We start from the raw sequence: 13,532 nt of genomic DNA, 5'->3' as shown, positions 1-13,532 counted from the left end.
GCATGGCACCTACCGTGGCAAAAGGGGCTTTGCAGCCGGGATTCATTAAGGACCTGGAGGCAGAGAATCATCCAGGGTTATCCAGTTGGGCCCAGGGTCCTTCTGGGGGGAGCAGGGAGGTGGGGGAGCTGGAGGAGCTGCGGACAGAAAGGCTGCAGGCTGGCTTTGAAGATGAAGGGCTCTCTTGCCAAGGAGTGCAGTGGTCTCTTGAAGCTGGAAAAGGCCGGAAAGGGTAACTCCCCTTGGAGCCTCCAGAAAGAGCAGCCCGGTCCATACCTGCATTTAGCCCAGTGAGACCCACGTTGGACTTCTGGCCTCCAGATCTGTGATCTAATCAATGTGTGTTGTGGTCCTTTGTCCTGGGAAACTAATACGACCTCCCAAGGCAGTGGTGGTCAGCTGGGGTGACTGTCCCCACAGGACAGACACCTGGCAGCACCTGGAGACATCTGTAGCTGTCCCGACCAGGGGGACAGGGTGCTGCTGGTGTTTCGGGGTGGAGGCAGGGGTGCTGTTCGACACCTACAGTGCCTGGCCTTGGTCCCAAACCTGTGTGTTGCTGAGGTGGGGTGATCCTGCCCCCGAGCAGCAAGTGCCACAATGGGACACCCACGGGGCGGTCAGGAGGCCCAGAGGGGGTGTCTGACTCAGCCTGGGGGAGGAAGGGCTCCAGGGGAGGCTTTCCCGAGGAGGCAGCCGCTGAGCTGTGGGCAGGAAGAGCAGGAGTCAGGAGGAAGGACGGCCCAGTGAAAGAGCGCAGGAGCTGAGTGCCAAGGCCGGTGGTGAAAACCAACTGTGCCTGGGAACAGAGGCCCCTTCAAGGAGTCTGGGCTCAAGGAGAGGGCAGCAGGGAGCCATAGAAGGTTTCTGACTAGGGCAGTGACATACATCATCAGACTCAGAGCTGGGGAAATGGATGGAAGGGGGCAGGTGGGAAGACCAGGGAGGTGGTCTTGGTGATGGATTCAAGCAGACAGAGGAACTTGAGTCTGACTGCACAGGGGATGGAGGGGGATTGAGAATGGCACCATAGTCTCTGGGCTGGTGGCTGGGGCCATGTGGGCAATGGCTACACACCAGAGCTTAAATTGTTTCAGGGGACCCCCCCCCCCAAGCCCCAAAACACACGGGAAGCTGAGAGCCATCCAGAAAGCAGAGGTGGCAGGGCCAACAGTGTTAACAAACCTAGGGCTTGGGGGCGGCTCCGCAGAGCTACTGAGGGATCCTGAGGGCTTGGAGCCGCCTGAGGCCCCAGCAACTCCCAAGAGTGGGGCCTGGGGGCAGGGGTGCCCTCGGGATGTCTGGGTCACGTCTGTACGATGACCTCTATGAGATGAACCAGCCCTGCTTGCTGTGCTCTCCGACAGGTGCATCCATCGGCCTGGCCCCTCGGCTGTAAGCCACGAGCCCCTGCCCCATCCCTCCCTGCACACCTGTGTGGTGCGCAGGGCCAGGTGCTCCCCGAACCCCCGCCTCCCCGGCGGCCCTGGCCCCACACCCAGCCATCTCTGCTTCTCCAGAGGCCCCCCTTCACATCCCCCTCCACCCCTGACACAGGTGCGTCCTGCGGGGGCTGCAGTTGCTCTTGGGAGCAGCGCTACTGCCAAGGGCTCCCCAAAGCCCAGCACGCCACTGCCAAGTTCATGGAGCTGCAGGCTCGGCCACCCGGATGTGGTGAGGGGGGCTGGAAGGGCCGAGCATGTTCCTAGAGTGACTCTTCACTGACCTACAGCGGCTGGTTTCCCTTCTTGTGGGCATCGCCGGGAGTTGTTCAGAGTGTGGCAGGGTGACCCTGGCAGGTCTCTCCCCAACCCCCCCAGGTCATCCTCACTCTGTAAAATGGTGGTAATGACAATGGCAGGGTCACGAGGCCTCAAGGACCTTGTGGAGCATATGCCGGAGCCCCAGCTTCGGGTGCCCTGCGCGCAAACCCTCCTGTTTTCGAAGGCCCAGGACTGGGTCCGTGCAGGTGAGGCAGCTGGAAATCCTGCGCCCCAGGGAGGGTTGAAGCTCACTCCTCGGGCTCCAAGGCGGACAGAGCCGAGTTTGAACCTGGCCGTGCGTGCAACCTTCTCCCTCTGTAAAAGGAGCCCACGATCTGCCTCCTTCCTGGGTATGTGGGAAGGGCTCAGTGGAGGGTGTCAGGCTGGGGTGGGTCACAGGTCTCAGCCCTGAACCCGGGCTGGCTTCCTCCCGGGCAGTCCCAAGGATCAGGGATGTTCCCACACTGCCCTTGCTCTAGACCTGGTCCTCTCCCTGCCGTGGCCCAGCCGGCACACGAGCGGGCAGGCGCGGCACAGGGAGCCAGGCGGCCTCCAGGTGCCACGCATGGGAGACCCACCCAGAGGCTGTTCCTGGAAAGCAGAGTGGCACAGCTCACTCTGGGCTCTGCCTCCCTAAACATGCCAGGCCAGGCCACCATCCTCCCCCACACTCCTCCCCACACCTCTCTTGGACACACGCCAGCTTCACATCCCAGGAGAGCCCGGGCGATGTCTTGGCTTCTGATCTCTGCTTTCCTCACAGGTAACCACCATCCTCTCCTAGTTCATGGGCCTCAATGAGCTCTACCCCCAGACCAAGCAGCATAACCCCCAGAACTCTGAGGAACAGGGAATCCCACGTCAGCTCAGGGCCCCGTTGCCCAGGCCTGCTCTGTGCTCCCAGAGCAGCACCCTGGCCAAGTCTCCGGCTCCCAGCCAAGCCCCCCTTCCACCGTTTGTCTGGGACACAGGTTTCCTCCCACTGCCATCACGGTGGGATGCTCTCCAGGCTGGGAGTACTCCAAGGGCCCACCCTCGTGGAGCTTCAGCCCGGTGGGGCAGAACATTCAGGTCACCAGGCAGCTGACCAGTGTGGGGCGGGAAAGCCTCCCCAGGGGAGCAGGGGACCCTGGGAGGGCAGGACCTCTGTGGATACGGGAGCCCCCCCCCACGCACTGTAATGGCCACGAAGCCTGTGGTCCCCAGGAATCCCCAGATTGTGGCGAGAGGGTGGAATGCGGGTAGAGAGCAGCCAAGAGAAGGCCAGGACTAGACGAGACACGTGATCAGTGAGCTGAGCCACATGCAGACTCAGCAGCCACAGGAACTCCTGGCCATGTGGACAGCGGAGAGGTGAACTGTGCCCACCCCACCGAGTTCCCACCTCCAGAATGTCCCACCCTGGGCTCCACAGGCTGAGACCCCCAACCTGGGCTGGCCATCAGTACTTCCTCAACCCATAGAGCACAGTCTATGGAGGACCAGGGCCAAGTCTCTGCTCCCCATCCCCATACCAGGCTGGGGACTCAGCAGGCAGGGCCCTGGACAGCGAAGGGGTGAACCATGCCTGGGGTCAAGGTCAGGCCCTGAGGAGCTGCTAGGTGCCAGAAGCCTGGGCCCCTGCACTCTGGGCACGAGCCAGGCCGCCTCAAGTCCCCAGGGCCAGCACACGGGTCAGGGAGCACTTCCAAAGTCCTTTATTGGGCCGGCAAGGCCGGGAGCTGCCCTTGGAGTGGGGTCCCAGTCCCAGTCTGGAGTCTCCGGGTCTGTGGTGCCCCTGCCCCTGTTCCTGACCGGGGCAGGTGGCCTCCTCTGACAGGCTACTTGGTTCGCTCCTTCAGGTATTCCCAGCCCTCCTTGGAGTACTCACGGGCCTTGGAGGGGGCCACCGACAGAGCCGACATCACCATAATGATGCCTGTGGAGAGGGAGGGCCCAGCGCCTTCAGCCCCCGCTTCAGTCCACCAACACCAGCCCCCCAGAAACCCTAGCTCTGCAAGGCTTTTCGAGGCACCAGTTCCAGCTCCAACAATTCCACACAGGGAAACTGAGGCAGAGGTGGGGCAGGGCCTCCTCTTGTCTGAGGTCACACGATGAGCTCCAATGTGACCCATCCTCAAAGGAGGCTCCATCTTGTTCAGACCTCCCTGAAATCTCCACCCCTTGTCCTCTTTTAGATCCGTGGGAGCTGCACGGAGCAGCAAGGGGAGCAATGGAAAGGAATGACCAGGAAGCGGTAGTAAGGGGTGCTAGACTGGGGGGCATCAGGAGCCACCCCCCCAACGACAGGGACCAGGGCCTACCTGAATTCCAGGTGTCGCGGATGTGAAAGTTAAACTTTGGAGGGGCTGGGAGCTGGGAAGAGAGAAGGGGCAGGTGAAAAGGGAAGGGCGCAGCCAACAGCCCCAGCCCCTTCCAGAGGCAGGAAGAGCAGCACAAAGCCCAGGGCGGAGGACACCAAGCAGGGCTGGAGGGACCAGGGACCAAAAGCCACCCCAGAACTGACACCCTCCTCCCACCAAGCCTTAGCCTCACTCCCAGTCCCAGGGTACCTGGGGTATCTTCAGACCGGTCTGCTCACACACGTACTGGCTGAACTGGTACATGGCTGGGGGAACTACCTCCTCAGCCTTCTGAAGGACAGCCTGGCTCTTGTCGCTTGGCCCCAGCAACTCCTGGTCATACACCAGGTAGACGGCACCCCCGGCCACACTGCCCTTGATAAGGAACCTGCGGTCAGGGAGGGACAGCTGCTCAGCAGCTCCTCGGGCACTGCTGGCCAGTAGGGGCCCTAGGCCCCGGAGGGGAGGAGTCCGACTCCAGGGCGCCACAGTCCTAGGAGTGACACGCCTGAAGCCAGGCAGCTAATACAGAAGAACAAGGCATCCAGGGGGCCCGGTGGCGTGCATGGCGCCTACTATGCACAGCACTCTACACTGCGCAAAGCAGAGCTACTCGGCCCCATTTAACTGGTGAACTGAGGCCCAGAGAGAAAGAAGGGTCACTGGTGATCCCGCACACAGAGCAGGGAATCGTGAAGACTTAAGACCCCTGACTTTCTTCCTTCCAGCCCGGGAGGCACGACCTGCGCGCCACCCTCGAGTTTCCAAGTGGCCCTGGTCAGTTCCTGGATGTCGCTCTGGGCATGCATGAACTTCCGGGTACAGCGCCTGCGGCATTCCCACCTTACAGAGGAGGCATCTAGGGCTCCGACACAGTCAGGAGGCGAGGGCTCGCTGGGAAGCGGGAAGGAGGCGACAGGACGTCTCGGGAAGCCCCTCCCCGCCTGAACCTCAGTTTCCCCATCGGGCCGATGGGGGACCTGACACCACGGAATTCGAAGATCCAGCTGGGAGCAAACCAGAGGGGGTGCCCACAGGAGGGGACTTTCTCGGGGGCTCGGGGCCCGCCCGGCAGCTCAACGCACCTCATCAGCGACCACACTCGGGGGACCATGGTCGCTCCGCTCCGCGCGCAAGGACACTCGACTCGCCCGCCGCTTCCGGTGACAGCGGCGCAGAGGCGTCTGGGAAACGTAGTCACCCTAGTCGGCCGCAAAGGCCTGCGGGAGTCGAAGTCACGCGACGGGTCAGAGACGCCTGGCAGCCCTACCGCGAAAGGATTCTGAGAAGTGTAATCTTCAGAGCCCGTCCGCCGCAAAGCTGCCTGGGAAATGGAGTCAGCACGGCCCGTGAGGCGCCAGACAGCTCGCCTAACCGCCGAGACTCCTGAGAAATGTAGTCCGATCTGGGACGGCCCTGGTGGTGTGGGGGGCGGGGGAAGAGGAGTCAGGCGTCTAGAGTGAGGCCTGAAAGTGACCCAAGAAGATGTCGGAGCCCGGGAGATCCACCCGCGCCCGCGCGGGGGACTGAGGGCCCAGGGCCAGAAAGAGTGTGCCAATAACATGGTTGTCATGGCAACGCGAGGTCGGAATTGTGCGAGGGAGGCGGGCCCTAGGACACGTGATCTGGTCCGGGGTGGGGCTTTCGTCCAGGGGGCGGGACCAGGACCAAGGCTGGGAGAGGGCGAGACCGGCGGATGGCCGTTGCTGGGCAACGCCCGGGCGCCGAGTTCCCTTGGCTAGGCCCCTCCCCCTGAGGAGGTGGGCTCAGTGTCACGTGACCCGGACCCTACGGGAGGGGGCGCGGTCGGGGGCCCGGCCGGACGCGGCCACTTAGGGAGCTCCGAGGGGCGCGCGCCGGGTTCCCAGGCCCGGACCCCAGCCCCGCTGGACGGTGGGAGAAACTGAGGCCCGAGTGGGTGAGTGCGAGGTTGGGAGCGCGCAGCACGTCGCACGCCCTTTTTGTCCAGAGGGGAAACTGAGGCCTGGCGAGGTCAGGGGACGAGCACCTTCTGCGAGGATCTGGTTTTCCCAATTCCGCCCCATCGCAGGCGGCTGCTTCATCCGTCCATCCATCCATCCATCCACCCACACGGCCAGCCAGCCATTCATCCGCCCGACCCCACCCCCCCTGCCTGGCTGCTGTGGTCAAGGTGGGAAGAGGGTCAAGTTGCGGGGCTCCACGGGCTTCCCCCTGGAAAGTGGGGAGAGGTGGGATGGCTCCCATGACTGGGGAAGGGCGAGGAGTTCACCTTTCTGAGAGCTGAGAAAGATTCATAGACAGTAATGGTGGAAGAGGATGGACAGGTGGGCGAGGGCCAGACCCGAGGGGCATTGTGGGCTGAGGTGAGGAGCTTGGTCTCCATGGGTGGCTAAGAGGGTTTGGAGCAGGAAGGGGAACATCAGATTTCTTTGGAAGATCCCTTTGGCTGCCCGAAGAGCATAGGGTGGGGGGAGGGAATAGGAGGATGGGGGAGGCAGCGGGGAGACAGCTGGAACTTTGCAGAAGGGGGCAAAGGACTGAGGCCTGGATCTAGGGATCTGAAGACACCCCAACCCCACCATCTCTCAGTGCTGGAAGTCTCCCTCTCCTCTTTGTCCTGAGTTCAGAGGACAGAAACCCCAAGATGTGATGGGACTGTGCCTTTCTCAGGAAAGATTCATGACCCCCCACCCCCACCCCCCAAACGTTAAGCACTTGGCCTGTTTCTCTCTTTCACCTTCTCCCTGGAACAAGTAAATCCACTCTCACAGCTGAAGTCACATCTTATGTGATGACGCAGGCTCCTGTGTCTCCATCTGAGCCCTAAGATTCCTTCTGGGTGTCTCCAGACAGAGCTGTCTTTCTGCCCTCCTTCCAGCACTTCCCTCCAGTGTTCCTCATATCACTCAGGGTCAGTCTGGTGTCTGTTGAGCCCCCTACTGCATGGCTGGCACCCTTTGGGGCCCTGAGGACGCAGCAGTGAACAAAGCAGCAGCAGGTTTCCCTTTCCTTCCTGCCTCCTGGAGCTGACAGTCTAGGAGGAGAGAGGGACAGTGAACATGTAACAAATCGTGAGGGTAATTTCAGGTTGTGGCAAGTGCTGAGAGGATGGAAGTTGTAGAGGGAGGCAAGGGAGGGAGAGGGACCAGGAGGCGCTTTAGAAAAGGCGGTCAGGGAATTTCCCTTGGAGAAGGTCAGTTTTGCGCTGACTTCAAAGAAGTGAGAGAGCAACTCATTGAGTTCTATTTGGGAAGAGCATTCCCTGCAGAGGCAACAGCCCGTGCAAAGGCCCTGAGGCAGGATGGGGACTGGCTGGTTTTGAGGAACAGTGAAGAGGCGGGCAGGACAAACAGCAGAGCAAGCCAGAGGGGCTGGTCTGTGCAGGGCCTTTTTGACCCTCAAGGAGCCTGGCTTTTGTCCTAAATGAAATGGGGAGGATTTTCAGCAGGGGGAGGCAAGATGTAATTTGGCTGCTTCGAGGAGCGAGAAAGCCCGGAAGAGGCCAGGGGAAGCTATGTGCTGACCTGGACCAGGAGGTGGCTGTGGAGATGGAGGAGAGAGGGCAGGGCCTGGAACGTCTTCAATAAACAAATCACAGTTGGGGAAATGGGGCTGGCCGGGGGCCGGGCCTGTGCCTGCTGTCCTCTCCCCCGCTATAGCCTGCAGACCCGGGGCGGGCCATGAAGGTTCTCCTCCTCACCGGGCTGGGGGCCCTGTTCTTCTCCTACTATTGGGATGACAACTTCGACCCTGGTGAGTGCCTGGAGGTGGGGGACGGAGGAACTGGGCCAGCTTTCCGGTGCCCCCCCCCAAGGTTGACCAGCCCCGCACCCTGCTAGCTAGCCTCCAGGGAGCCCGCGTGCTGCTGACCGGGGCCAGCGCAGGCGTTGGGGAGGAGCTGGCGTATCACTACGCTCGCCTGGGCTCCCACCTCGTGCTCACAGCCCACACCGAGGCCCTCCTGCAGAAGGTGAGACAGCCCATTTCCAGTTGAATGGTGGGGCGGGACTGGCTGGAAAACGAGGCCTGGGTTTAAAGATCCAGGCTTCCTGTGTGACTTTAGGCAAGTAGCTTAACCTCTGAGCCTTAGATTCCTCATCTGCAAAACGGAGACAGTGAAAGTACCTTCTCGTGGGTTACGGTGTGGGGTTGATGCAGTAAGACAGGGAGTGTTCCTCAAAAACCGGGGTTATGGTGGTGTCCAAAGCCTGTGCTGAAAGCCAGCGTTCTCAAACTCAAAAGAGGGGTGGGGGGACCCTCCTGAGCAGCAGCCCATTGTGGCTCCAAGGAAATGGACAGTTCTTGGCGACAAACCTTGCAAAATTTCTAGAGAGGCCAGAAATCTCGAGATTTACATGAAACCTCCTGAGTTTTAAATGTTGGTATTGCGCAAATAAAATGTGGCCGATTTGGGCCCCCAGGCTGCCAGTTTGCGATCCCAGCGGCAGAGCTTTGGGAATAATGCTGGATGTCGCCTGAAGCTCAGAGTTGGGAAGGGGGCTTGAGGCTGGGGCCCCAGTGGTCTAGCAGGTGGAGGGGAGGCCAGCTGGGGTGGACGGGCCCACGGGCAGCTCTGGCCCCCCCAGGTGGTAGGGAACTGCCGGAAGCTGGGCGCTCCCAAGGTCTTCTTCATCGCTGCGGACATGGCCTCCCCTGAGGTGCCCGGGCGCGTGGTGCAGTTTGCGCTGGACAAGCTGGGTGAGGGGCGGGGCCTCGACTCTGGAACTGTGGCCTAGGCCTTAGGGGCAGGACCCGAAAGGGGTGGGGCCGTGGTAGTCGGTGGGCGGAGGTTTATGTGTCCGGGGAGGGGGTGGAGCCTCATTGCTTCTAGGGGGCGGAACCCTAGACTGGGCCTTATTGGATCGGGGACGAAGCCTGGCAGGATCCAGGGAGTAGGACCCGGTCTCTTTGATGTTAGGCGGGGAGCTACCCGGGGCGGAACTCACTGGGTCAGTGCTCTGGCCGGAGCTTCTCTAGTTCAAGGTGACGGGGCCAGGGGCGGGGTCTCTTCGGGCCCAGGGGCGGAGCCTCAAGGACCAGCTCCTTGCTGATGGGCCTCTCCGGGCCAGGAGGGCTGGATTACCTCGTGCTGAACCACCTCGGCGCCACCCCGGCAGGCACGCGGTCCCGGAGCGTCCAGGCGACACGCTGGCTCCTGCAGGTGCCCCGCCCCACCGCGCCCAGCGCCCCATCCCTCCTATCCCCAGGTTCCACCCTCCCCCCCCTTTCCCACCTCAGGTCCTGCCCCTCCCAGGCTCCGCCCACCGCATCAAGGCCCCGCCTCTCCCGGGCTCGAGTTTCTCCGCGACGCGGTGACTCGTAGTCGCCACCTCCAGGTGAACTTCCTGAGTTACGTGCAGCTGACTTCGTTGGCGCTGCCCAGCCTGACAGACAGCAAAGGCTCTCTGGTGGTCGTGTCCTCGCTGCTCGGTGCGTGCCCGCGGGGCGGGGAGTCGGGAGGCCACAGGACTCGGGGCGGTTGAGCCTGGAGAGGGCAGGAAGGCTCCCTGGAGGAGGGGGAGCGCCGTGTGGTCACTCAGCTGCTGCCCTCCCGCGCTCCTAGGCCATGTGCCCACATCCTTCTCCAGCCCGTATTCGGCGGCCAAGTTCGCGCTGGACGGCTTCTTCGGCTCACTGCGGCGGGAGCTGGACGTGCAGGACGTGAACGTGGCCATCACCATGTGTGTCCTGGGCCTCCGGGATCGCGCCTCGACTGCCGAGGGAGTCAGGTGAGGCCTGGGGCCTTCAGGGGCAGGGGGCTGCGGGGGGCCGCCCAACCGCAGTCTCCACCGCACCCTCCTGTCCCCAGGGGCGTCGCGAGGGCCAAGGCGGCCCCAGGGCCCAAGGCCGCGCTGGCGGTGATCCGAGGCGGCGCCACACGCGCCCCTGGCGTCTTCTACCCGCGGCGCCTCCACCTGCTCGGCCTGCTCCGGGGATGGCTGCCGCACCCAAGGGCCTGGTTCATCCGCCAGGAGCTCAACGTCACCGCCGCCGCGGCCGCCTGAGCTGCTGGGGGTGGCACTCCCTCATCCTCCTCCAGAGCAGCGACACGAACCGAGACGCCTCTGAGCTGGTGGCCGTGGCTCAAGACGGAGTCATCAAGACAGAAAAGGAAAACCGAGAAGAACTGCCAGCCCCTGGAAACAGTCACAACGCCGGGTGTGCAGGTGCTGATGTGGGCCCGGCACCCTGTCAGCGACTTGGAAGGCCTTACCGCAGTCTTCGGGGCCACCCTAGGTGTGACACGGTTGCTGCTAACATTTTGCGGATGAGAAAGTTGAGGCTCAGAGAGGTGGTGTGACTTGCCCAGGCCCCTGGCCCTGTCAGACAGGGCACCCTGGGAACCCTGTCTCTCTCCCAGCCCGGAACCAGTGCATCCCTGGTCTCTTCTTTCCACTCACTCAACCTTGGAGGGTCCCCCTACCCTCCCCCCAAGCAGGGGACAGCCTTCAAACTGTCCACCTGCCATGGGCGTCTGAGGTGGGGGAGGAGGGAAAGAATGTGTTCTGGGCTGGACCCACCTTCTGTTTGATAATAAAAATCCTTCCCTTGCACATAGATCGTTCACATCGCTTAGTTTTTCCAGTTGGCTGGTGGCAGGTGGGTAAAGAGGGATACGTGTACGGGGAGCAGACTTCTCCACCCTATTTAACAGTGGAGAAATGGAGGCTGAGAGAGGTAGATCTCATGCGGGAAGTCAGCGGTGGAAGGAAAGGTACTGACTGTGGGCCAAAGACCTTGTTTGCGGTTTGAAGTAGGTGGTTTGTGCGCCAATAATGATAATGTGTATCAGTCACTAAGCCCTTGACATTACCGATATCATGGCATCTTCACAACTGGAAGTTGGTGTTACCATTGTTTCCTTTGCTTAGAGAGAGGGAGGAAGGGGCGCCTGGGTGGTTCAGTGGTTTAGGTATCTGCCTTCGGTTCAGGTCATGATCCCAGGGTGCTGGGATCGAGCCCTGCATCGGGCTCCCTGCTCAGCAGAGAGTCTCCTTCTCCCTCTCCCTTTGATCCTCCTCCCTGCTTGTGTGCCCTCTCTCTCTCAAATAAATAAAGTCTTTTAAAAAAGAGAGAGAGAGAGAAGAAGGAAGTCCGTGGCAGGAGCTGGGATTCTGAAAAGGGACTTTATTTTTATTTATTTATTTAGTTATTTAGTTATTTATTTTTAAAGATTTTATTTATTTATTCGACAGAGATAGAGACAGCCAGCGAGAGAGGGAACACAAGCAGGGGGAGTGGGAGAGGAAGAAGCAGGCTCATAGCAGAAGAGCCTGATGTGGGGCTCGATCCCAGAACTCCAGGATCACGCCCTGAGCCGAAGGCAGACGCTTAACCGCTGTGCCACCCAGGCGCCCCTGAAAAGGGACTTTAAACAAAGTGTGGGCTATATCTATCTGCACATCACTGACGTTTATATCAATTACTGAAAATCGACACTTCCACTCCCTAAAATGGTAAATTAGTGTGGTTTGCATAAAGAAAAAGCAACGGTACAGATAAAAACTGTAGAATAAATACAGTATTACAAAATGCTAGCTACTGTTGGCTGTGCAAGGCTTTAGAACTAGCAAGTGTTAGAAGGGTTAACCCCAAAGAGACTAGCCCCAGATGGGAACCATCATTTGGGTATAAGTAGGATTGAAAGGTAAAAACCAGAAGAAAAAAAGAAAAGATATATTTGTTTCTACCATGTCCCTGCACCACCAAAAATTACATCAAATTATATCAAACGCCATCAGGGGATACTCTACCAAATCGCCTTCATCAGTTCTAACAGAGTTTGGTGTCATATAGAATGAAGCCAATATCTGTTTATGGAAGTTTTATTTTCTGTCAAGTACCATTATATCTTATTTGAACAGTTTGGAATAGGCACTATTATTGACCTCATTCTAATAAAGATTTTTAAGATTTTTATTTATTTATTTGAGAGAGAATGAGCAGGGAGGAGAGAGAAACAGGCTCCTCAGGAGCAAGGAACCCAATGCGGGCCTTGATCCCAAGACCCTGGGATCATGACCTGAGCCGAAGGCAGAGTGCCTAACCGACTGAGCAACACAGGCGCCCCTTATTGTCCTCATTCTATACATGAGGAAATTCAAGTACTGCGCGCTGAAGTCCCTGGCGCAGGGTCCCTAAGCTAGCGGCCTAGGTGGGATTTCAGCCAGCAAGCTGCAGAAGTAGGATTCGAACTCTCAAACCACCGACAAGGGCATTACTGCAACCCCGGCTAAGGCTAGTTTCGGCTGGGTGGTGTAAACGCACATGCACAGGGAGATGGTTAGCGCATGCGCATGGAGAACGCAGGGCCTCCAGCCGCCAGGGGGAGCGCGCGGCATTCCTGCCTCTCTGGCCCGCTCGACCCGCGGAAGCTAGATAGCCCAGAGTTCCGCGGGGCGACAGCCCTTCCGCCGCGGGAGCCATTGAAGAACAGCAGGTTAGTGGGGCACCGGGCGAGTAGGATCTGCTGCCATCCGGACTCCGGGGCCCCGGTGCGGCCCAGGGGTCTGGCTGCGCGCCGCGAGCGAGTCCGGGGGAGTCGGGCGCGGGGTTCCGGGCGGCGGGGGCCGAGCGCGGACTCTCTTCCACTTCCCTCTCCCCACGCCTGTCTGCAGCCATGGCTCTGCGCTACCCTATGGCCGTGGGCCTCAACAAGGGCCACAAGGTGACTAAGAACGTGAGCAAGCCGAGGCACAGCCGCCGCCGCGGGGTGAGTGCGGGCGCGCGCGGTCGGGGGGCGTGTTGGCGGGGAGAGCGGCGGAGCGCGGGGCCGGCGGCGGTCCCGGCGGAGGGTGGACACCCCTGGGAATCGCCCGCGCGGCGAACGGCCGCCTGAGCGCACCCGGCCGCTGGCTCGAGGCTGGGGCGCGGAGAGCCGAGGCCGTCGGCGGAGGAGGTCCCGGCCCAGGCAGGGGCGCCCGGCGTGGAAAGGCGGGTGAGGGGTTGCACGCCTGCGTTGTTGCCCCGGGCGGCGCAGGCTCGGAGCGCCTCGCCCTGACGGCCTCCCCTCTCCCCAGCGCCTCACCAAGCACACCAAGTTCGTGCGGGACATGATCCGAGAGGTGTGCGGCTTCGCCCCGTACGAGCGGCGAGCCATGGAGCTGCTCAAGGTCTCCAAGGACAAGCGCGCCCTCAAGTTCATCAAGAAAAGGGTAGGTGCCCCGGCGCGGCTAAGGGCAGGGCGAGGGGCAGGGCTGGGACTGGGGGCGCCGACTGAGTGCCCTCCTTGCCCGGCAGGTGGGGACACACATCCGTGCCAAGAGGAAGAGAGAGGAGCTGAGCAACGTCCTGGCCGCCATGCGGAAAGCAGCGGCCAAGAAGGACTGAACCCCCCCCCTCCCTCCTGTGTAATAAAGTCTTTTTGGAATTTGGGGATGTCGTGCAATAAAGCCTTTTTGGAATTTGGGGATGTCGTGCTGGTCGGGGTTAAGAGGGGTGAGCC

General features: G+C 60.9%; 3 protein-coding genes across 6 annotated transcripts; 2 read left to right on the top strand and 1 right to left on the bottom strand.

Moving 5' to 3' along the window:
* Positions 1-3,444: 3,444 nt before the first annotated feature.
* On the bottom strand, positions 3,445-5,341 carry MICOS13 (mitochondrial contact site and cristae organizing system subunit 13). Its single transcript, XM_045776721.2, has 4 exons — positions 5,191-5,341; positions 4,316-4,493; positions 4,067-4,118; positions 3,445-3,681 (listed from the first exon to the last, which is right to left on the bottom strand). Exons 1-4 carry the CDS (start codon positions 5,217-5,219, stop codon positions 3,584-3,586), a joined length of 357 nt encoding a protein of 118 aa, XP_045632677.1. The 5' UTR covers positions 5,220-5,341; the 3' UTR covers positions 3,445-3,583.
* Positions 5,342-5,749: 408 nt separating this feature from the next.
* Positions 5,750-10,242, top strand: HSD11B1L (hydroxysteroid 11-beta dehydrogenase 1 like). 4 transcript variants are annotated; one of them, XM_045776719.2, is made up of 8 exons: positions 5,750-6,023; positions 7,747-7,840; positions 7,927-8,057; positions 8,674-8,785; positions 9,157-9,248; positions 9,424-9,517; positions 9,651-9,816; positions 9,897-10,242. In XM_045776719.2, exons 2-8 carry the CDS (start codon positions 7,768-7,770, stop codon positions 10,090-10,092), a joined length of 864 nt encoding a protein of 287 aa, XP_045632675.1. In that variant the 5' UTR covers positions 5,750-6,023; positions 7,747-7,767; the 3' UTR covers positions 10,093-10,242. The 4 variants fall into 4 exon arrangements, with proteins under 4 accessions (XP_045632675.1, XP_087723489.1, XP_087723491.1 ...); XM_087867363.1 differs by lacking the exon at positions 9,157-9,248 and having other exon boundaries at positions 9,326-9,517; XM_087867365.1 differs by lacking the exon at positions 8,674-8,785 and having other exon boundaries at positions 5,753-6,023; positions 7,931-8,057.
* A 2,197-nt stretch (positions 10,243-12,439) lies between these two features.
* On the top strand, positions 12,440-13,462 carry RPL36 (ribosomal protein L36). The gene is made up of 4 exons (XM_045776704.2): positions 12,440-12,527; positions 12,706-12,800; positions 13,108-13,242; positions 13,328-13,462. The coding sequence occupies exons 2-4, from the start codon at positions 12,708-12,710 to the stop codon at positions 13,415-13,417; spliced, it is 318 nt and encodes a 105-aa protein (XP_045632660.1). The 5' UTR covers positions 12,440-12,527; positions 12,706-12,707; the 3' UTR covers positions 13,418-13,462.
* The last annotated feature ends 70 nt before the right edge of the window (positions 13,463-13,532 follow it).

The sequence above is a fragment of the Ursus americanus genome, chromosome 14, assembly GCF_024610735.1.
Source record: "Ursus americanus isolate L20-20 chromosome 14, mUrsAme1.1.p, whole genome shotgun sequence".
NCBI classification, from domain to species: domain Eukaryota; kingdom Metazoa; phylum Chordata; class Mammalia; order Carnivora; family Ursidae; genus Ursus; species Ursus americanus.
This window is presented reverse-complemented; position numbering and strand designations above follow the sequence as displayed.